General features: G+C 39.4%; 1 protein-coding gene across 1 annotated transcript in view; it reads right to left on the reverse strand.

Annotated features, from left to right (window-relative positions):
• Positions 1-23,057, reverse strand: part of DSCAM (DS cell adhesion molecule) — a 981,394-nt gene that overhangs the window by 65,564 nt on the left and 892,773 nt on the right. The window contains exons 24-27 of the mRNA XM_042781616.1: positions 16,226-16,389; positions 14,047-14,145; positions 4,377-4,565; positions 2,617-2,907 (exon numbers count right to left, since the gene is read on the reverse strand). Of these exons, the coding sequence (XP_042637550.1) occupies positions 2,617-2,907; positions 4,377-4,565; positions 14,047-14,145; positions 16,226-16,389 (743 nt within the window). The remainder of the gene's footprint in view (positions 1-2,616; positions 2,908-4,376; positions 4,566-14,046; positions 14,146-16,225; positions 16,390-23,057) is intronic.

Consider the following 23,057-nt stretch of genomic DNA (forward strand, 5'->3'; position numbering starts at 1 on the left):
GGAAGTATATTGCCCAACCTTCTTTCCGAGGAGTGGCTGGTGGGTTTTAACCGCCAGCCTTCTGGTTAGCAGTCAAGTGCCTTAGGCACTATGCTACCGGAGCTCCTGTTGTGTACATGAGTAGTTTCTAATTAAATTATTTGCTATAAACAAACATAGGAGCTCTAGTGGTGTAGTGCCTGAGGCATTTGACTGCAAACCAGAAGGCTGGAGGTTCAAACCCACCAGCCACTCCTCAGAAGGAAGACTAGGCAATCTACTTCCATAGAGACACTGCCTCAGAAACCCAAGGAGGGGTCACTATGAGTCTGAACAGACTCAACAGCAGTGAATTTGGTTTAGAGTTTTTTGCCACAAACAAAGCATTAATGTGCACATTTGGGCTGTGTACTGTGGTGTCTACATGGGTTACAGAAAAGCCAGTGCACCAGAATTAATTAACATAAATCAATTATTGTAAGTCAATAACTTAAAGAAACATATTTACTACCTGAATGTGTATGTGGTAGCAAAAGACTTTGGTGAGCACATAAATGCTTAGTAAGGTTATTTGGAAAGTGTCAGTCTTAATGGCCAAAGAATTAAACCACGTTAGGGGGAGAAATCAAGTTTTAAGTGCTACTCTGCATGCAGGTGATGATCTGTGATTGGGACACCTCTGAATGAAGTCATTCAAAACGGAGGGCTAAAAAATGAGAATGAGGTGGTCCATGAAAGCAATCAGCTCTCTGGGAGAAGGGTTACTGTCCAGAAGCTGCCAGGCTGCTTCAGGCCCCTGGGACAGAGTGGACTCCAGGGGCTGATTCTCAAAGCTAGGATAATCATCATCAGAAGGACTTAAATCTAAGAACTTTCTTTCTACCAGGAGACCCAGGACTGCAATGCTGGAGGGGAGCCTGGGTTCTGGCCGGAGAGGAAGAAGGATGAGGAAATGGCCTTAGATAGGAGTTGGGGATGGGTGTACATTGTGAGCCACAGAGAAAACACAAGCTTGGGGCACACCAGGACTGTTCAGGAGAAAGTGGCCAAATGGCGTTCCAGGCAGCTTCTATTAGTCATTTTTAAGGTCTTCAGGCTCAGAACTATTCTTTTCCTATGATACTATACTACGTACTCCAAAGGAAGCTCCTGCTGGAGCTTTTATTAAGCAAGACACATAACCAGAGTAAGAAAAAATCCACCCTAGTTTGAGTAATAGTGAATACTGTATTGGAGTATTTGCTCAGGTACAGATGTTCTGGGCTAACTCACTCTTGCTCAGTGTGGAACACACAGGAGGCTCTGCAGGAATCCAGCACCCAACTGAAGCAAATGCCAGAAGTCCCAGCTCTCTGATAAACCACTGTCGGTTTTACCTTGAAGTTACAGTACCTAATTCAATCGCTGTCACTCCATGAAGGAAAACTACTGCAAGGCTGCAGGAATCAGTGTCCACATGCTGTTATTTACTGTGTTCTAAAGTTCTGAACTCAATTGCAATGTGTTTGTTTTTTGTTTTTCTAAAGTTCCCGAACCACAAAAGGTCAAGACATTCTATATTGTCGATGACACAGCCCCTTTCAGCTTCACTGGGCTGGGAATTTGTTCTAATATCAATAAATGAACCTTGCTACTAATTGTTATCCCTAAAGGATATAAATTCAAATAATTTATTTTCAGTCAACTAAATGTCAAGTGATACCTTACATGCTTTTTTAGAAAGTACATAAAAGGTGTGTGTGTGTGTGTGAGGTGTGAGGATGCACATGTGAACATGTGTATGTGTGTATATGTGTGGTGTGTTTGTATGTGTGCGTGGATATTGCACATATATGCATATACATGTATTGGATGCATGTATGTATTTGTGCATATGTATGTGTGCACTATATCTATGTGTGTATTTCATGTGTGTGTATGGTAACATCTGCATATGTGCACATACACATGTATATAGCTCTGTTATGAAGGTTGTGCATGTGCATGTATGTGTTATCTGCATACGTGCTTTATAGATTCATGTATGTGTATATATGTGCTGTGCATGTGCACATGCATTTGTGTGTACACATGTGCATATGTATAGTGTGTTGTGTGTATGTGTGTGTATGCATGTGCACACACATGTGTGTGCTAATATCCCATCATATTATGCTATTTCTATCAGTAACCTATTTCTGCTCAGAGACTAACATAACCTCCTTTACCATGAGAAACTATTTTTGCACATGCAGTTTAAGGGCTTAATGAGAGCAAAAAAGAAAGTTGTTATGTGGATTGCGATGGGGTGGGGAAAGGGGTGGGAGAAAACAAAAGGATTGTTAGCTCACAGTCATTGACAAAGACACAGGGCAATGTGGTAAAGAATCCTTCAGCCCTAAGAGAAATATTCCAAGATTCCCTAATGTGATTCCCTTTGCCCCTCAGTTCCTTATTTCTGGACAGACAGTGACAGTCAACTGGATGCCAGGAATGAAGGAGCCCCACAGAGTGCTGATGGGCACAAATGCCTAATGGACTCTGTGGACAGTGGTCATCCCATGCCAAAGATGAATGTTAAGCGGGGAAAGGGACAGGGAGAGAGTGTACATCTCCTTCTGAAACACGAATGGGAGAGCTACAGGGTCAGCCGCTTACTGCCATCATAGTTGAGCGTGGCGAAGTTGGCCTGCTTCTCCGCACAGCCAGCGCTGTTGCACACCCGCATTTGCAGCTCGTACCAGGTGGCCTCCTGCAGGTCATATAAAATGTATGACTTGGAGAGAGAGGTCCGCTGAGCAGTGGTCCAGACAGTGGTTCCAAAGGGTCTGTACTCCAACATGAAGGAGGTGATAGGACAGCCGCCATCATTCCAGCCAATAAGATTCAGCCGCACACGAGTGGTGTTGATGCTGGCAAAGAGTTCTTGCTCCTTTGAAAACTGGGGCTCTACAGGAAAATGCAGATTGGGAGATCAGCTCATGTAATAAATGAATGAAAACTATAAAAATATCAACACATTTCCTTTAAGTCTTCTTAGTCTAGACCAGGAGCTTAGTCTATGTCTGATTCACAGGCCACTAGCAATAGACCACTGTTAATAGAGACATTGTGAATCAATGAGCTTCATCCAACCATAATGTTTGTAGGTATGAGAGGGAAAACTGGGTGGGTAGAGTTTACCTGGGGCCAGTGGTGGTTCAATGGTAGAATTCTCGCCTTCCATGAGGGAGACTCAGGTTTGATTTCCAGCCAATGCACCGCATGTCCAGCCACTACTCATCTGCTACATCTGCTAGTAGAGGCTTGTGTGTTGCTATGATGCTGAACAGGTTTCAGCAAAGTTTCTAGATGGACTAGGAAAAAAGGCCTGGCAATCTACTTCTGAAAATCAGTCAATTGAAACTCTATGGATCATAAGAGTTCAATCTTTTGTGTGTATGAGTTCATCATGAGCCAAGAGCCAACTTGATGGCAGCTACAACAACAACTCTTGGACTTTCCTGAAGAACAATATTATTTTAAGTTATAGGTTCCCAATAGTGGCTTCCACACAGCAACAGGCTAGACTGACCTATTCTCATTCCCATATAGATGTATTTTAATCATGAGAAGACAGATTAGATTTGGGATTTTCCAACAGGTGTCCCTTGCTGTCTGAACTCTTGACACCAGAACACAGGAGCTTGTTTATATATATGGATAAATTAATCCCTCATCATCTAAAGCCTTGCCATTTGTTATCCCAAACTCATGAGCCAGACCCAAATAATGGCCTCTCTATCTGACCTCTTATTCTCCTGCCATCTGAATCTATACCTCCTCATTAGATTTGGATGTGAAGGAAACCTACAAAGACCTCATCTTTACCTTCCTCACTATACTATCACATAGCTATAATACTCCCATCTTCCTGGTGTTCCCAGGCCTCAGATTTCAGGGCTGAACTTCACTGCCCTGGGGTTTATTTTCTTCAAGTTCCGCTTTTCAGATAAAAAAAGGACTCATATTGAATTGCTAAGAATTTATACCAGTCACTTCCCTCCTGAAAAGGGAGATTTAGAGGCAATTTGAAAGTGTTAGATAGATTGGGGAGGAGACAGTCATGATTAAAGGTGAAGGTCCCACTAAAAGGGTTGAGAAAACAAACTTTCCATTTTATTGCTTCCTAACCTGGGCAAAGCTTTGACTTCAAAATATCTTCTTTTTAACTGCAAATGAAATAATGGGATCACTGTAATACTTTTTTTAAAGACTAGCCATCCTTTTATTACACTATAGCACTGTCATATCCATTTTTGGAGTAACAATGTTCAAATGCAGAAAGAAACATACAAATATATGATGAATCCTATAGGATTACAATCCCCTTTTCTACCTGGAAAACAGAAAATCCAGAAACAAGAATGCATACATACCTTTCCCTAATGTTTTTGCTTCTATGATTTCACTTATGCGTCCTGGTCCCACTCCATTTTGGGCAGTAAGAGTGAACTTATACCAAGTACCACATTTCAGATTTTCCAGGCGATAAGAGCGTTCACTTGGGCTGATGGGGAAGCTCCCCCACTGCTCACTGTTATCCTCAGAGTACTGCAATATGTATCCTTCAGAAAATAAAAAAAAGATTAAATTAGCATGTTTACTTCCAACAGGAGGTTGGCTGGTATTGTATCTTTGTTATGTATTGAATTGAGTCTCTCAAAAATATGTATTGTAAATCTTAACCACTCATCTATCAATTTGTCATACTGTGGTGGCTTGTGTATTGCTATGATGGTGGAAGGAAGGTATGCCACTGGTATTTCAAATACCAACAAGGTCACCTACTGTGGACAGGTCTCAGTGCAGCTTCCAGACTAAGGCCAGGAAGAAGGGCATAGCCAGGTGCATATATGAAAAAACTGGCCACTGAAAACTTTATGAATAGCACCAAAACATTGTCTGATATAGTGCCAGAAGATAAGCACCTCACGTTGGAAGGTACTCAAATATGACTGGTGAAGGGTTGCCTCCTAAAATAGAGGGGAACATGATGACACAAATGGAGTAAAGTTTTCAGGACCTCTATCTGCTGATGTGACATGACTCAAAATGAGAAGAAACAGCAAATATGCCTTAATAATCAGAATGTGGAATGCATGAAGTATGAATCTACGACAATTGGAAATTGTCAAAAATGAAATGGAATGCATGAATATCAATATCCGGGACATTAGTGAGCTGAAATGGACTGATATCGGCCATTTTGAATCAGGCAATCATATGATCTACTATACTGGTAATGGAAAATTGAAGAGGAATGGCATCACATTCATTGTCAAAAAGAACTTTTCAAGATCTATCCTGAAGTACGATGCTGTCAGTGATAGGATAATATCCATATGCCTACAATGAAGACCAGTTAATACTATTACTATTCAAATTTATGCACCAACCACTAAAGACAAACAAAGAAACTGAATACTTTTTTTTTTTAACGAACTTCTGCAATCTGAAATTAACAAAGCATGCAATCAAGATGTATTGATAATTAATGTCGACTGGAATGCAAAAGTTGCAAACAAAGAAGCATCTATAGTTGGAAAATATGGCCTCAGTTATGGAAATTACACCAGACATAACATGATAGAATTCTGCAAGATCAATGACTTACTCATTGTAAAACCTTTTATCAACAACATAAATGGCAACTATACACTTGGACCTCACCAGACAGAGTACACAGCAATCAAATCATCTACTTCTGTGTAAAGAGATGATGGAGAAGCTCAGTATCATCAGTCAGAACAAGGTCAATGGCCAACTGTGGAAAAGAGCATCAATTACTCATATGCAAGTTCAAGTTGAAGTTGAAGAAAATTAAAACAAGTCCACAAAAGCTAAAATACCATCTTGAGTATATCTCACCTGCATTTAGAAACCATCTGAAGAATAGATTTTATAAATTGAATACAAATGACTAAAGAGTAGACAAGTTGTAGGATGACATCAAGGATATCATACATGAAGAAAGTGAATGGTCATTAAAAAGACAAGAAAGAATGGATAGACCAAAACAGATGTCAGAGAGAGTCTGAAACTTGCTTTTGAATGGACAGTAATTAAAGTGGATGGAAGAAGGGTTCTCAAGAAGACAAAGAAAATATTATAACGAAATGTGTAAAGACCTAGAGTTAGAAAATCAAAAGGCAAGAACACACTTGGTATTCCTCAAGCTGAAAGAACTGAAGAAAAATTGCAACAGACTGAATTGCAATATTGAATGATTCTGTGGGCAAAATATTGGATGATGCAAGAAACATCAAAAGAAGATGGAAGGAATACACAGGGTCACTGTACCAAAAACAATTGGTTGATGTTCAACTAAAAGGAGGTAGCATATAATCAAGAACCAATGGTACTGAAGGAAAAGTCGAAGCTGTACTGAAGGAATTGGTGAAAAGCAAGGCTCCAAGGATTTACAGAATACCCACTGAGATGTGTCATAAAACAGATACAGCACTGGAGGTGTTCAATAGTCAATGCCAAGAAATTTGGAAGAGACGTACCTGGCCAACTGACTGGAAAAGATCCATATCTGTGCCCATTCCAAAGAAAGGTGAGCCAACAGAATGCAGAAATTATCAAACAATATCATTAATATCACATGCGAGTAAAATTTGGCTGAAGAGAACTCGCAACCAGTTGCAGCAGTATGTTGACAGGGAACTGCCAGAAATTCAAGCTGGATTCAGAAGGAATGAGGGATATCATTGCTGATGTTAGATGGGTGTTAGCTGAGAGCAAATAATACTAGAAAGATGTTTACCTGTGTTTTATTGATTATGCAAAGGCATTCAACTTGTATGGATCATAACAAATTATGGATAAAACTGTGAAGAATGGGAATTGTAGAACATTTAAATGTGCTCATGAGGATCCTGAAAGTATACCAAGAAGCAGTCATTGAAACAGAACAAGGAGATACTGCATGGTTTAAAAATTAGGAAAGGTGTACATCAGGGTTGTATACTTTCGCCATATTTATTCAATCTATATACTGAGCAAAATCCAAGAAACTGGACTTTATGATGAAGAATGTGGCATCAGGATTGGAGGAAGACTCTTTAACAATCTGTGATATGCAGACGACATGATCTTGCTTCAATATTATTGACAAATAATGTTGACTGGACTATGGACTGTGGAAAAAAAAGAAATAATGTGTCTTGGAAGAAGTACAGCTGGAATGTTCCTCAGAAGCAAGAATGGCCAGACTTCCTCTCTTTGATCATGTTTTCAGAAGGGACCAGTTTCTAGAGAAGGATGCTTCATGCTTGCTAAAGAGGGTCAGTGAAAAAGGGGAAGACCTTCAATAAAATAGATTAATACAGTGACTGTGACAATGGGCTCAAGCCTGGCAATGATTATAAGGCTGGTGAAGGACCAGACAGTGTTTCATTCTGTAGTACACAGGGTTGATATGGCATGTAACTGGATCCAACTCAATGACACCTAACAACAACCTCTATACCTGTGGATGAAATCCCATTTAGGAATAAGGTTTTCTTTGTCGTGTTAATGAAGCCCTCTATGATTATAGATCTTGCATTAAGCCAACTGCCTGGGCTAGACACAGAAACAAGTAAGCAAAAACAGGGAAGACAGATATCATGTGGATATCTCCAGGGAATGCCTTAGAGAAGTTGAGACAAGGATTTTCTCACAGAGCAGAGAGAGCTTTCCCCTAGATCTTGTGCTCTGGTTTTGAACTTCTAGCCTCCTGAACTGTGTGAAGATAAATTATTGTTTGTTAAAACTGCCCACTTGCAGTATTTCTATTACAGCAGCACTAAGACACTAAGGAAATCTTGTATGGGTTCTCAAAGTGCAAACATTCTAGGAAGAGGACATTTTAAATCTTCCTGATTTCAGGAAATTTAACCCTGTTTAGGGAAAGTGCTGCAATGGTAAATTGAGTGAGGTAGTTAGGCCACACCAGGTATTACTATAGTGGTATTGCTGGACACCCAAAACCCATTGCCATCAAGTCAATTCTGATTCTTAGTAACCCTACAGGACAGAGTAGAACTGCCCCATAGGGTTTCCAAGGCTGTAAATATTTAAGAAGCAGATTGCCTTACCTTTCTCCCATAGAGCAGCTGGTGGATTCAAACTGCTGACTTGGTTAACAGCTGAATGCTTTAACCACTGCACCACCTGATCTCCTATTGCTGGATCAAACCAAAACCAAACTCACTGCCATCAAGTCAATTCTGACTCGTAGTGACCTGTTTTGGTTCTTTAGTGCTGCTTGATTAGTAATACCACAAGTAGATGGCTTTAAAAACAAGAATTTATTCACTTACACTTTAGGAGGCTAGAAGTCCAAGTTCAAGTAGTGACTCTGGGGCTGTGTGAAGACCTCTAGACCTTGGGCTTCAGCTCTACCTCCTGTTCCTGGTCCACTAGAGCTAGAGGCTTATTCTGACTCACAGAGCCACTGGCTGCTGAGGCTGATGAACCGAAGACTGACAGGTAAAACAGCAGTCAGTCTCAAGATTAGCAAACAACATGGCAGGCCACTAGTTGAAGTCCAGGAACAATCCCAAGATCAGCATGCAACATGGCAGGCCACTGAGATGAAGACCTGGGCAAACGCAGGATCAAGATGTGCCAAAAGCTTGAGACTTTTCCCAATCTTCTTAGCAAACCACACCCCAAAGGCAGCTCCCTAGCTGCTCAAAGCAGATTGCACCATGAAGGTGATTACAATTTCATCATGGGGAATAACTATATCCAGCTGCCCAGCCATTCAAAACCAAGGCCCAGCCACACAAAACTTAACTACTACACAACCCTCATTGGGTTTCCAAGGCTGTGCATCTTAATAGAAGCAGACTGCATCATCTTTCTTCCATTGAGCAGTTGGTGGGTTTTAATCACTGACCTTTTGGTTAGCAGTCACTACACCACCAGACCTCCCTTATTACTAGATTAAAACAAAACAAAACAAAAAAGTGGCAAAAATAAAACCACTTCCTGCCTACTCCTTTTTAAAAGCATATTGGGCAGTGGGAAACAGACACAAACTTTCTAAATAATCTGCCCTTCAAAGCACATGTGGTTGACTCCTCTGCCAGGGGGTACTGACTGACACTGAAGTATTGTTAACAGAACCAAAGCTCTGGAAAAGGGATATACTATCACTGGAAGTGGGAATCTACTCAATGACTCTCCCTCCTCTGTGCTCCTGGAGTTTGCAGTTCACAGACATGAGGGGAATCTGTTGCAAGGCCTAAGCCATCCAAACTTTCAATGGTAACCTGGCTTCTCCTTCACTTAAAAAAATTACTTCAAGACATGGAAAAACCAATTACTAACTTCATATGGAAAGGAAAGGGACCTCAGATAAGCGGAGCACTTCTGAAGAAGAAGAACAAAGTGGGAGGTCTTACACTCCCAGATCTTAAAACCGACTATACAGCCATAGTAGTCAAAACAGCATGGTATTCGTACAATGATAGACAGACAGACCAATGGAACAGAATTGAAAGTCCAGATATAGACCCATTCATCTATGGACAGCTGATCTTTGACAAAGGTCCAAAACCCATTAAATGAGGAAGAGACAGCCTCTTTAACAAATGGCACTGACAAAACTGGAAATCCACTTGCAGAATAATGAAACAAGACCCATACCTCACCCCATACACAAAAACAAACTCAAGCTGTAAATTTGAAACCCAAAATTATAAAATTCATCAAAGATAAAATAGGGGAAAATCTGAGGGCTCTAATTTATGGCATAAATAGACTATCAAGCATAACCCAGAATAAACAGGAGGCAGAAGAGAAGCTAGATGACTGGAACCTTTTAAAAATTAAATTCTTATGCACATAGAAAGACTTCGTCAAAAAGGTAAAAAGAGAGCCTACAGATTGGGAGAAAATATTTGCCTATGACATATTTGATAAAGGACTTATCTCCAAAATCTATAGAAAACTTCAATGCTTCAACACCAAAAAAGACAAACAACCCAATTCATAAATGGGCAAAAGACTTGAACAGACAGTTCACCAAAGATGATATACTGGTGGCCAACAAACACATGAGAAATTGCTCATGATAATTAATCATTGTTGTTGTTGTTATGTGCCGTCGATTTGGACCCTACTCAAAGCGACCCCTCCTTGGGTTTCCGAAGCAGTATCACTACGGAAGTAGATTGCCCCATCTTCCTTCCGAGGAGTGGCTGGTGGGTTTGAACCACGAGACTTCTCATTAGCAGTCAAGTGCCTTAGGCACTACCAGAACTCCCATAATTAATCATTAGAGAGATCCAAATCAAAACAACAGTGAAATATCATCTCACCCCAGCAATAATAGCAAAGTTCAACAGGTCATAAAATAACAAAGGCTGGCAATTTTGCGGAGAGATTGGAACTCTTGTGCACTGCTGGTAGGACTGTAAAATGATACAACTATTGTGGCATATGGTATGGCATTTCCTTAAAAAACTGAAAACAGAAATACCATTTGACTCAGCAATTCCACTACTAGGAATATATCCTAAAAAGGTGAGAGACAGCACACGAACAGACATATGTACACCTATGTTCATCATAGCACAATTCACTATAGCAAAGAGATGGAAACAACCTAAATGCTCATCAGCAGATGAGTGAATAACCAAATTATGGAACATGCACACAATGGAATACTATGCTATATTAAAGAACAATGAGGGATACGTGAATAATCTCACAATGTGGATAAGCCTGGAGGACATTATGCTTTGTGAAATAAGTCAGCTGCAGGACAAATACTGTATGAGCCCATTACTGTAAAAAGACAAAGAAGGGTTTTCTTGTGGAAGGGAACTCACTTTGTAGGTTACCAGGATGGGGAAGGCAGGGGAGAGATTAATTCTGGGTTAGTTGAGGCCCACACGCTGATATGGTATGTGGAGGGATGTATGGAAAGAGTCTGTGACCACCATGATAGCATTAGGAAAAGGGATGACACTGAATTGTGCATATAGGAGATAGAAAACAGATGCTAATACCAACCAGTGTGCCCACAATACTGGTGTTAATACCTTTAACACCAAACACCAGGCTACAGATAAACACATAAAACACCTGAGAGGATCAGATGGGGTTCAGTGAACAGGAGTATACTCTAGACCAAGGATAGATTCAGTGCAGGCTAAATCTTGCACAGATACCAGTCATACAAAATACCGACAATCCTTATACATCCCACAGATGTATAAGTAAGATTCAAACTCCATAGTTGGATTCTGGAGACTGTTATTTTCAACCCTGTGTGATACTGAAACATTCCTCCTTATTACCTCTTATAGCCTTCAACCCTCCTACCCCCAACCATCTTACTGGAGGAAAATATATCTTCTCTGTTTTATCCCTCTTTTTCCCTAAATGTTCACACTCATGCAGCCTGGACTAGCCTATCAGGCACATTGTATCACTATACCAATGACTGGTATATTCTATCTGCCATGGGGAACATCATCGTTAACACAGGCAAAGCAGATATCACTCCACATACTTCAATGATTCCTAAGTCCAAAATGGCAGCATCACATGCTTGCCACTCCCACTGGATGAAGATCATGCTTCTTCTGTGGGATGGTCAGGATTTTCATGTGTCATTTTGTCCTCCCCTTTGGCTCTCTGAAAACATGGGTGTTGCCTCCTTCCTGAGCCTCATCTGCTCTCTTCTGCGTTTCTGATATGCAGCCTCTCAGCTCTTTCAATATCTGACAGGTATGTGATGAGCCTGTCTACTCAGTGCTCCCACTGCACGTACAGCCCTTCATCCAGCTCTACTCACATCACCTCCTCTATGCTCTGCATGTTGGGAGGAGTCCTCTCACCCTCTTATTTCCACCACATAATCTCCTTAATTGGAAGATAGGCCAAGCAATCTACCTCCAAAAAAGGAAACATAGAAAACCCTGTGGAGTGCAGTTCTACTCTGTCATACATGGTGTTGCCAGGAAGTGGAATCAACTCAACAGCAATGGGTTGGATTTTTTTTTTTTTTAAATACCAATGGGAAGTCACTATTCCATGGTGATGGGCAAACACAGACCGCTGTTCCTTGCTTTTATTTTCTGTGACATCAGTGTCCTCCAGTATGGGCACATTTTGACTCATGACTCCTCCTTGATGCCAATGGCTGTGACAAACACATTTCAGACACCCACTTGTTGCCTTTGTGTAAGAAACTCATCATCACTAAGATGGGCTCCATCTCAAGGATTTACCACTCTGACAGTTTTCTTGTTCTAATTCCCCTACTCTCTCACACTTGCAGAACAAAAACTTCACTTCATTTGGCCTAGAGCCCTAGGACTCATTAACCTGTCTCTAAGTGTTCCATTCCCTCCCTCCCCCACTATAAGGAGGATGTCCTCTAACCAGCTAGAACTTTTGGTATATCATTTCAGGAATCCTCTTGCTAGAAGTCTAGAATCCCTAAGGGAGTGTGAGTCTCCCAACCACACTTGCCTTGGCAGTCACCAACCTTGGAACTCCATGATCCACTCTTCTTCCCAGCTGTCCAGCATCACTTGAAAAGGTCACAAAACTGGGATCACTGTGACCTCTACAATGTGTGCTATTTGTCTACCGGTAGTTCCTCACTGCTGCATGGCAATTACTTTGTTCATCTATTAATGACTCCCTGTTGCATTTCACACAGAAGTTGTTATAACTCTTTTCCAGTCTTATCCAACCCACAAACACAATATTACCACTAATCATCCAACTATATTTAAAAAATAACCCCACCTAATTTTCCTAAAAAAGCTAAGCTCCTCCCCTTCACCCAGTGGAGGGTTGATAAATATTGAACGACTGGCTCTTAAAAAAAAAAAAAAAAAAGCAGCAGTGAGACCTGATAATGTAGCATTTGCTGATTTCCATGGTATGTAAATATTTACAGCATGGCTAAGGTAATCCTACTTCCGTAGTGATACTGCCTCGGACACTAAAGAAGGTGTCGCTATGAGTCGGGGCCGACTCGACGGCAAACAACAACAACAACAAGGTCACTTGGTGGAAAACTGGGAGGAATTGTAGTGTGACAGTTGGAGTTGGCCCCAGTATACCATGGACTTCACTGCAAAATGTCTCTGCAATTCCATTGTCTTCCCATCCTTCTCCTCCTTCGGAAGTCTTCCCATCTTTTCCTTGTATAGAATTTTTTTTTTTAAATCGTTCAGGCCCTCCTTCCACTCCATCTTCGGCTTCTTCCTCTGGATTAACCCTCTTTTCTTATTCCACAGATTTCCTTGTGGCACAAACAGTTAAGTGCTTGACTACTAACCAAAAGATTGGCTGTTTGAACCCACCCAGAGATGCCTCAGAAGATAGGCCTGGTGATCTGCTTCAGAAAGAAAAGCCTCAAAAACGCTACAGATTGGTTCTTTCTGCACACATGGAGTCATCATGAAACAGAATTGACTCAAAGGCAACTAAAATAGCCCTTGCCCCACAAACTTGATCAGAATTATGTCTCCCAACTCCACACACACTAGAATTATCACACTATTTCATTCTTTTCAGTACAGACTTTGTTTATTCTTTTCTATTGTGGACAGATTGCAATAGCTTTGTGAAAGCAGGTTGTTTCCCATCTAACTCTTGGTTCTCTGTCTTTGATCACTTCATATGTCAGAATAATAACTCTGGCTTACTTGAATGAGTGATTGAATAATGAACGAATGAATGACATAGTCTTGAGAAAGTGGAGAAGAAACAGTGTTCAGAATCCCAGGGGAGAGATTATTCAATTTATTTATTTTTCCCCTTATTTGTTAATGTTCAGCACACATTAAATGTAGAATAATAATTTTGTGAATGGAATTCCTTGGATGAGTGATTTGAGTTTCCACAAATACCATAAAAATAGATGTGAGATTTCTTGTTTAGGTAATGGAAAAATTACTTATATCCTACAAGTTCTGTTTGGATAAACTAACACATAGCAATTATTTGATGAAGATATGTCACTCATTGGTCTGTGGGTAATGACAGTTAATCAACTATTGTGAATAACCCATATCTTATTACCTCTGATTGAACTGCCCCCATTGTCTCCAGGAAGCCAAGAGAGAGTAATGGAGGAAGAAGTGGTTTTGGATACTGTAAGCCGAGGTTGATCTGGTGGAACTGGATAGGGAAAAGTGTTTAAAAAAAGAATAAGAATTAGTTTTTCAAATCTTTACACTTCTGTAGCAGTCACTTTACCAAATCATTTTTAACAGCCATTTATTAAATACATGTTTTAGGTTGCCAAAATATGCAATTCACTTCTGTCAAAATGTCTAGTTAGTTGATATCCTGGGCTAAAGAGATAGAATAGAGTGAATCTATTATTTAAGACAATTGGCTCTCACAAAAATTCAACCCTGTCTACTTGGATTTATAGCTCATTCATTTCCTCATCATTTTTTTTTTAAAATTTCTGAGTTGTTCATCACTAAATGAAATCATTAAACCTACTAACGAAGCATTAATTTTACTAGTATTTTGCTCTGAATTTCAGCCATAACTGAAGTGGGGAGAATCAGTGGCATCCACTTAGCTGTTCTGTTCTTCTCAGGGACGGAAAGAGGAAGAGGGAGAAGTAGACAGTGGGTATCCCTGGCTGACACAAACAGTTTGCGCTCCACTGCTAACCTAAAGGTTAATGGTTTGAACTCACTCAGCAGTGCTATTAAAGAAACACCTGTTTCCAAAAAGATTACAACCAAGAAAACCCTATGGAGCAGTTCTACACTGTAACACATGGGGCCGCCATGAGTCCGAAATGACTTGACATCAATGGATTTGAGTTTTTTCTTCTTTTCTTTCTTTCTCTCCTTTTTTTTTTAAATCCACCAAACCAGTTGCCATGAGTCAACACAGACTCATGGCGACCTCCTGTGTGCCAGAGTAGAACTGAGCTCCACAGGGTTTTCAATGGCTGATCTTTCAGGAGTAGAGCACCAGGCCTTTCTTCCAAGTTATCTCTGTTTGAACCTAAACAGTCAACTTTTTGAGGGCTTAACTGTTTGCACCTCTCAGCTTTCTCTCTCTCTCTACACACACACACACACACGTACACACACAGACATTCAACCCTGAAGATCAAAGATTTGCCATTGAGCTGCAGCACGTGAACTTGAAAGCACATGCAAAGCTAAAAGAATGCATACTTCTTTTAACTAAGAGCTCTCAATATTATCTTGAACTGCTGCTGCAGACAGAAACACCAAAGAAAATAGTGAAAATCAGACTCAGATTACTGAATTTGCATAGAAAAATTCATATAAAATGTCCTCATTTCCTCTGAGGGAAGTAGCCTGATATATTGACCCAAAGGCTTGATTGACTGGACCATCCCTTTAGACTCAAATAGGGTACCTATTTTCTAAAACATCCTAGATAATCAATCTGGACTTTAGTTTACTTGAAATTCCAAATTAATTTTGCAGTATTTTTTAAAAATGTTACATGGTCTTCCTTCCCTTCCCCCCTCCCCTTACTGCTGCAATGACAATATTGATTTTATTTTTATTTGCTGTAGTTTATTGACCTAACAACATTTATATCCAAAGCAAGATACACTTTGATTTTTCTACAAATAAAATACCAAACCTGAACCAGATCAGCATTCGTTTGGGAATTTTATACAATTTTAAATCAAAGATCTTTTGAAATTGTCATTTACCTTTTGTAAATGATATCATCACAAGTTTAATGCCTTGTTTTCAATACACTGTTAAGTATTTTAACAATATACTTAGAGTTTCAGTTCTCCTTTTACATACGTTGAATACAAAAGTTGACTTGATTAGCAGATGTACACAATTATAATTATAATTTATTATATTAAATTTTTTGTTTGTGCTTTTTAGGTTATACTTACATAAGTGTGAACACTGAAGTTGATGGCAATTTTAATAACTTCTTAATGAAGATATTTTCAGAGATGTACATATAAAGAAAAAAGACTAGATTCTATCTATATTAAAATCCCCTCTATATACTAAAATATAAAATGCAGTGCTGGCTCTGGGATATCAAACCTTTTTTTACTTTCTCTGATTTGTTTAATTATATTTTCCAAATTGAATATGTATTTTTTTGTGATATGAAAATGCAATTAGGTTTTTATGTTGATTTTTAAATTTGATTTGAATCTGCATAAAGGTATATTTACAAACATGCAAAATACATCATTAATAAGAGTCTCAAATTTTCATACCTTGAACTTGTAAATTTAAAATAATTTCATCGGATCCCCAATTGTTGTTGGCAATGCAGCTATAATAGCCGGAATCTTCGGCTTTCACCGTGCGGATAATGAAGCTTCCATTGCTAAAGATGCTCCTTCGCCCATCAATCGTTACTAGACTAGGTGTCCCGTTACTACCTCACAGGAAAAAAAATGCACAGATTAAAGAAATTACAACCAAAATTAGCTGAAGCTGGGGAAAAGCATACATACTTTCTTGGAAGGAAACAATTCGTTTGTACATTTAATATTTCTCATATCATGTAAGAACTAAACTATGATTATATGATGAAAAGAATCAAGTCATTGTATTTTGTTCACTGCAAAAAATGGTACTTTGAAGGATAGTTATGTGCTGAGGGTCTGGGTTCTGGTTCAGTCAGTGGATTTCTCATATATGCTAATGACAATTGTGTCTCCAAATGGGCTTCTCCCTTCTCCACTGCACAGGCACCTGCTACTTTCTGTGGCAATTCTAGGATTGTTTTCTGTTGGCAGAAGCACCAGTTTGACCAAATCTGTCTTCTGTACATGGGGGTAACTACCTTTAGGAATCTCTTATAGATTCACATAAAATTAAGTTGCTTTGCTATAAAAAATGAAATATATCTTAAGAGTGATAACTTGATCCTGGCAAACAGAGTTCACTCTAATAAATATGGCCATAGTAATGGATTGTCTGGTATTCTGGGGTTATCAGCCAGAATGGCAATTTGACCTTGGGGGATTAATTTTTTGCTTTGGATTAAATGACTTTAAATGTGTTCAGAAAAGTGATTCCTGGACCATACTCATTATTTCAGTATTTCATGACTTTAATGTGCTTTTGTTTAAAAATAGTTGCTCTTCTGAATGATTTTATCAAATTTCTATATTCACAAGTGAATCTCAATGCTTATTTATATCCTCACATATACACATAAAAATGTACCCACTGCCATTGAGTTGGTTCCAACTCATAATTACCCTCATTGCATTTCCAAGGATATAAATCTTTATGGAAGTAGATTGCCTCACCTTCCTCCCATGGAGAAGCTGATGGGTTTGAACCACAGATCTTCTGGCTAGCAGCCAATTGCCTTACCCACTATGCTGCTAGAGATCCTTTACATATAAATAAATATCCTCTCTATCTATCTGGATATGGAGTTCTTGGGTGCTTGTTGTTGTTGTTGTTATATGCCGTCGAGTCGGCCCCGACTCATAGCGACCCCTCCTTGGGTTTCCGAGGCAGTATCACTACGGAAGTAGGATTGCCCAACCTTCCTTCCGAGGAGTGGCTGGTGGGTTTGAACCGCCAGCCTTCTGGTTAGCAGTCAAGTGCTTTAGCCACTATGCTACCAGAGCTCCTTCTTGGGTGCTAGGTGGTACAAATGGTTTATGTACATGGTTGCTAACTGAAAGGTTGGCAGTTTGAGTTCATTCACAGGTAACTTGGAAGAAAGGCTGAGTCATCTATTTCTGAAAAAATTAGCCACTGAAAACCCTATGGAGCACAGTTCTACTCTGACACACATAGGGTTACCATGAGTTGGAAGTTACTCTATGACAATTGGTTATACATAGATATATACATTATCCTAATTTATATCCTAATTTCTTCCCCAAAATGAGATTTTATTGTTTTTGTTAGGTGCCTTTGAGTGAGTTTTGACTCATAGTGACTCCATGCACAACAGAACAAAACACTGTCTGGTACTATACCACCCTCACAATTTGCCATACTTGAGCCTATCATTGCAGGCATTGTGTCAGTCCCTCTCTTTGAGAGACTGCCTCTTTTTCGCTGACCCTCTACTTTATCAAGCATGATATCCTTCTCCAAGGGCTGGTCCCTTCTGGTAACATGACCAAAGTATAAGAGAGGAAGTCTGGCCATTCTCACTTCTAAGGGACTTTATAGCTACACTTCTTCCAAGATAGTTCCTTCTTCTGGCAACCCATGCTATACAGTATTCTTAGCTAACACCATAATTCAAATGCACCAATTTTCCTGCAGTCTTCTTTATTCATTATACAGCTTTCACATGCTTATGAGGCTTTGAAAATGACAATGGCTTGGGTCAGGCACACCTTAGTCTTCAAAGTGACATCTTTGCTCTTTACTACTTTAAATAAGAGGTCTTGTGCATCAGATTTCCCAATGCAATATGTTTGATTTCTTGACTTCCACTTCCATGGGCACTGACTGTGGATCCAAGTAAAATGAAATCCTTGACAATATTACCCTTTTTTATCATGATGTTACTTATTGGCCCACTTACGAGGATTTTTGTTTTCTTTATACTGAGATTTAATCCATACTGAAGGCTGTTGTTCCTGATCTTCACCAATAAGTGCTTCAAGTCTTTGTCACTTTCAGTAAGCAAGGTTATATCATCTGCCTATTTCAGACTTTTCAGGTTGTTAATGAGTCTTCTTCCAATCCCATTGCTGCACTCTTCATAGAGTCCAACTTCTCAGATTATTTGCTCAGCATATGGATATAGTAAATATGGTAAAAGGATATAAGCCTAATGAATGCCTTTCCTTATTTTAAAATATGTAGTATCCCTTTGTTCTCTTTGAATGGCAGTTTCTTAGTCTGTGTACAGATTCTGCATGAGCATATTAAAATGTTCTAGAGTTCTCATTCTTCTTAACGTTATCCATAATTTGTTATGATCCACACAGTTGAATGTTTCTGCATAGTCAACAAAAGGGCAAAGATCTTTCTGGTATTCTTTGCTTTCAACCAAAAGCCATCTAAAATCAGCAACGATATCCTTGGTTCCAGATTCTCTTCTAAATTCAGCTTGAATTTCTGTCACTTCCCTGTCTATGTACTGCTACAACTGTTTTTCAATTGTTTTCAGCAAAAATCCTCACAACTGGACTGATAAGCAGCATCATGATAAATGAAGAAAATATTTAAGTTGTCAAGGATTTCATATTACTTGGATCCACAATCAACACCAATGGAAGCAGCAACTAAGAAATCAGATATTGAATTGCACTGGGAAAATCTGCTGTAATAGACCTCTTTAAAGTGTTGAAGACCAAAAATGTCTTTTTGAAGACTAAGGTACACCTAATCCAATCCATGGTATTTTCAAAAGCTTCATATGCACGTGAAAGGTGGATTGTGATTAAGGAAGACCAAAGAAGAGTTGATGCTTTTGAGTTGAGGTGTTGGCAAAGAATGCTGAAAGTACCATGGACTGTCAGAAGAATGGAAAAACCTGTCCTGGAAGAAGTGCAGCCAGAACACTCCCTGGAAGTGAGAATGGGCAGACTTCACCCTGCCTACTTACCATTGGTGACCACTGGTAACTGGAATGCAAAAGTTGGAAACAAAGAAGAATCACTGGTAGTTGGAAAATTTGGTCTTGGTGACAGAAATATTGCTGGAGATAGCATGATAGAATTTTGCAAGACCAATGACTTATTCATTGCAAATGCCTGTTTTCAACAACACAAATGGTGGCTGTACACATGGACTCTGTCAGATGGAATACAAAGGAATCAGATTGACTACATCTGTGGCAAGAGGAGATGAAAAACCTCAGTATCTTCAGCAAAAACAATGCCATGAGCTGACTGTGGAATAGACCATCAACTGCTTGTATGCAAGTTCAACTTGAAGATGAAGACAATTAAAACAAGTTCACAAGAGCCAAAATATGATCTTGAATATATCCCTCCTGAATTTAGAGGCCATCTAAAGAATAGATTTGATGCATTTAACACCAATGACAGAAAACCAGAAGAATTATGGGATGGCATCAAGAGCGTCATCCATGAAGAAAGCAAGAGGTCATTAAAAAGACAAGAATAAAAGAAAAGACCAAAATGGATGACAGAAGAGACTCTGAAGTTTGCCCTTGAGTGGAGAGTAGTTAAAGCAAATAGAAGAAATGGCAAGATAAAAGAGCTGAACAGAATATTTCAAAGAGCAGCTTGAAAAGACAAAGCCAATTACTATAATCAAATGTGTAAAGACTTGGAGTTAGAAAATCAAAAGGGAAGAACATGCTTGGCATTTCTCAAGCTGAAAGAACTAAGGAAAAAATTTAAGCCTCTAGTTTTAATATTGAAAGATTCTATGGGAAAAATATTGAATGATGCAGGAAGCATCAAAAGAAGATGGAAGGAATACACAGAGTCACCGTACCAAAAAGAACTGGTCGATCTTCATTCATATCAGGAAGTGGCATATGATCAAGAACCAATGGTATTGAAAGAAAAAGTTGAAGCTACAATGAAGGAATTGCCAAAGAACAAGCCTCCAAGAATTGACAGAACACCCATTGAGATGTTTCAACAAACGGATGCCCCACTGGAAGCTCTCACTCGGTTATGCCAAGAGATTTGGAAGACAGCTACCTGGCCAACTGACTGGAAGAGATCCATATTTGTACTCATTCCAGAGAAAAGTGATGCCACAGAATGTGGAAATTATAGAACAATATCTTAATATCATGCACAGGTAAAATCTTACTGAAGATAACTCAAAATGGTTGCAGCAGTATAGTGACAGAGAACTTCCAGAGATGCAAGCTAGATTCAGAAGAGGATGTAGAACAAGGGATATCATTACAGATGTCAGATGGATCTTGGCAGAAAGCAAAGAATACCAGAAAGATGTTTACTTGTGCTTTATTGACAATGCAAAAGCATTTGATTGTGTGGATCATGACAATTTATGGATAACATTGAGAAGAATGGGAATTCCCAAACACTTGATTGTGCTCACGAGGAACCTGTACCTTGACCAGGAGGTTGTCGTTCGAATGGAACAAGGGGGCATGGCATGGTTTAAAATCAAGAAGGGAGTGTGTCAGGGTTGTATCCTTTCACCATATTTATTCAATCTGTATGCTGAGCAAATAATCTGAGAAGCTGGACTATATGAAGAAGAATGTGGCATCAAGATTGGAGGAAGAATCATTAACAACCTGCCATATACTGACAAAAAACATTGTTTGCTGAAAGTGAGGACTTGAACCACTTACAGATGAAGATTGAAGAATACAATCTGCAGGATGGATTACATCTCAATATAAAAAAAAATAAAAATCCTGACAACTGGATCTATAAACAGCATCACGATAAGTGGAGAAAAGATTGACGTTGTTAAAGACTTCACATTGCTTGCTTTTATAATCGACACCAATGGAAGCAGCAGTCAGGACATCAGATGAAACATATCACTGGGCAAGTTGGCTGCAAAGGACCTCTTTTAAGTGCTGAGGAGCAAAGATGTCTCCTTGAGGACTAAGGTATGCCTGACACAAGCCATTATATTTTCAATCGTCTCATATGCAACTGAGAGCTGAACAACGAATAAGGAAGACAGAAAAAGAATTGATGCCTTTGAGTTGTGGTGCTGGCAAAGAATGCTGGAAGTACCATGGACTGCTAAAAGAACTAACATATCTGTCCTGGAGGAAGTGTAGCCAGAATCCTCCTTGGAAGTGAGAATGGCCAGAATTCCTCTCACCTACTTTGGTCATGTTGTCAGAAGTGACCATTCCCTGGAGAAGAATGTCATGTTTGTTAAGGTGGAGGGTCGATGAAAAAGGGGAAGACCCTCAATGAGATGGATTGACACATAAGCTAAGGCTATGGGCTCAAGTATAGCAGGGATCGCAAAGCTGGTGCGGGACCAGGCAGTGTTTCATTCTGCTGTGCATAGGGTCACTATGAGTCATAGAGGACTCAATGGCACCTAAAAACAACAACAACTTTGGTCATGTTGTTAGAGGGACCATTCCCTGGAGAAGGAATCATACTTAGTAAAATGGAGGGTAAGCAAAAAGGGGAAGACCTTCAATGAGATGGATTGACACAGTGGCTGTAATGATGGGCTCAGGTATAGCAAAGATTGTGAGGATAGTACACTAATTTACTTGTGTGATATTAATGACATTTTAAATATAACTTCTGCGTTCTGTTGGATTACCTTTCTTTGGAATGGGCAGAAATATGAATCTCTTCTAGTCTGTTGGCCAGGTAGCTTTCTTGCAAATTTCTTAGAATATATGATTGAGGGCTTCCTGCATTGCACCTGTTAGCTCATATATCTCAATGGCTATTACATCAATACATGGATATTTGTTTTTTTTTTACCAATTCCTTCAGGATGGCTTGGACTTCTTACTTCCATACCATCAGGTCTTGATCATACGCTACCGCCTAAAATTGTTACAGTGACTCTATTATTCCCTCTATCTTCTTTTAATGCTTCCTATACCATTTAATATTTTGCCTATATATATATATGTTTATATATATATAAACATATATATATATAGGCAAAATATTAAATGGTATAGGAAGCATTAAAAGAAGATAGAGGGAATAATAGAGTCACTGTAACAATTTTAGGCGGTAGCGTATGATCAAGACCTGATGGTATGGAAGTAAGAAGTCCAAGCCATCCTGAAGGAATTGGTAAAAAAAAAACAAATATCCATGTATTGATGTAATAGCCATTGAGATATATGAGCTAACAGGTGCAATGCAGGAAGCCCTCAATCATATATTCTAAGAAATTTGCAAGAAAGCTACCTGGCCAACAGACTAGAAGAGATTCATATTTCTGCCCATTCCAAAGAAACGTAATCCAACAGAACGCAGAAGTTATATTTAAAATGTCATTAATATCACACAAGTAAATTAGTGTACTATCCTCACAATCTTTGCTATACCTGAGCCCATCATTACAGCCACTGTGTCAATCCATCTCATTGAAGGTCTTCCCCTTTTTGCTTACCCTCCATTTTACTAAGTATGATTCCTTCTCCAGGGAATGGTCCCT

The sequence above is a fragment of the Orycteropus afer genome, unplaced genomic scaffold, assembly GCF_000298275.1.
Source record: "Orycteropus afer afer isolate SDZICR_OR568_19922 unplaced genomic scaffold, OryAfe1.0 scaffold00137, whole genome shotgun sequence".
In the NCBI taxonomy this organism is placed as follows: domain Eukaryota; kingdom Metazoa; phylum Chordata; class Mammalia; order Tubulidentata; family Orycteropodidae; genus Orycteropus; species Orycteropus afer.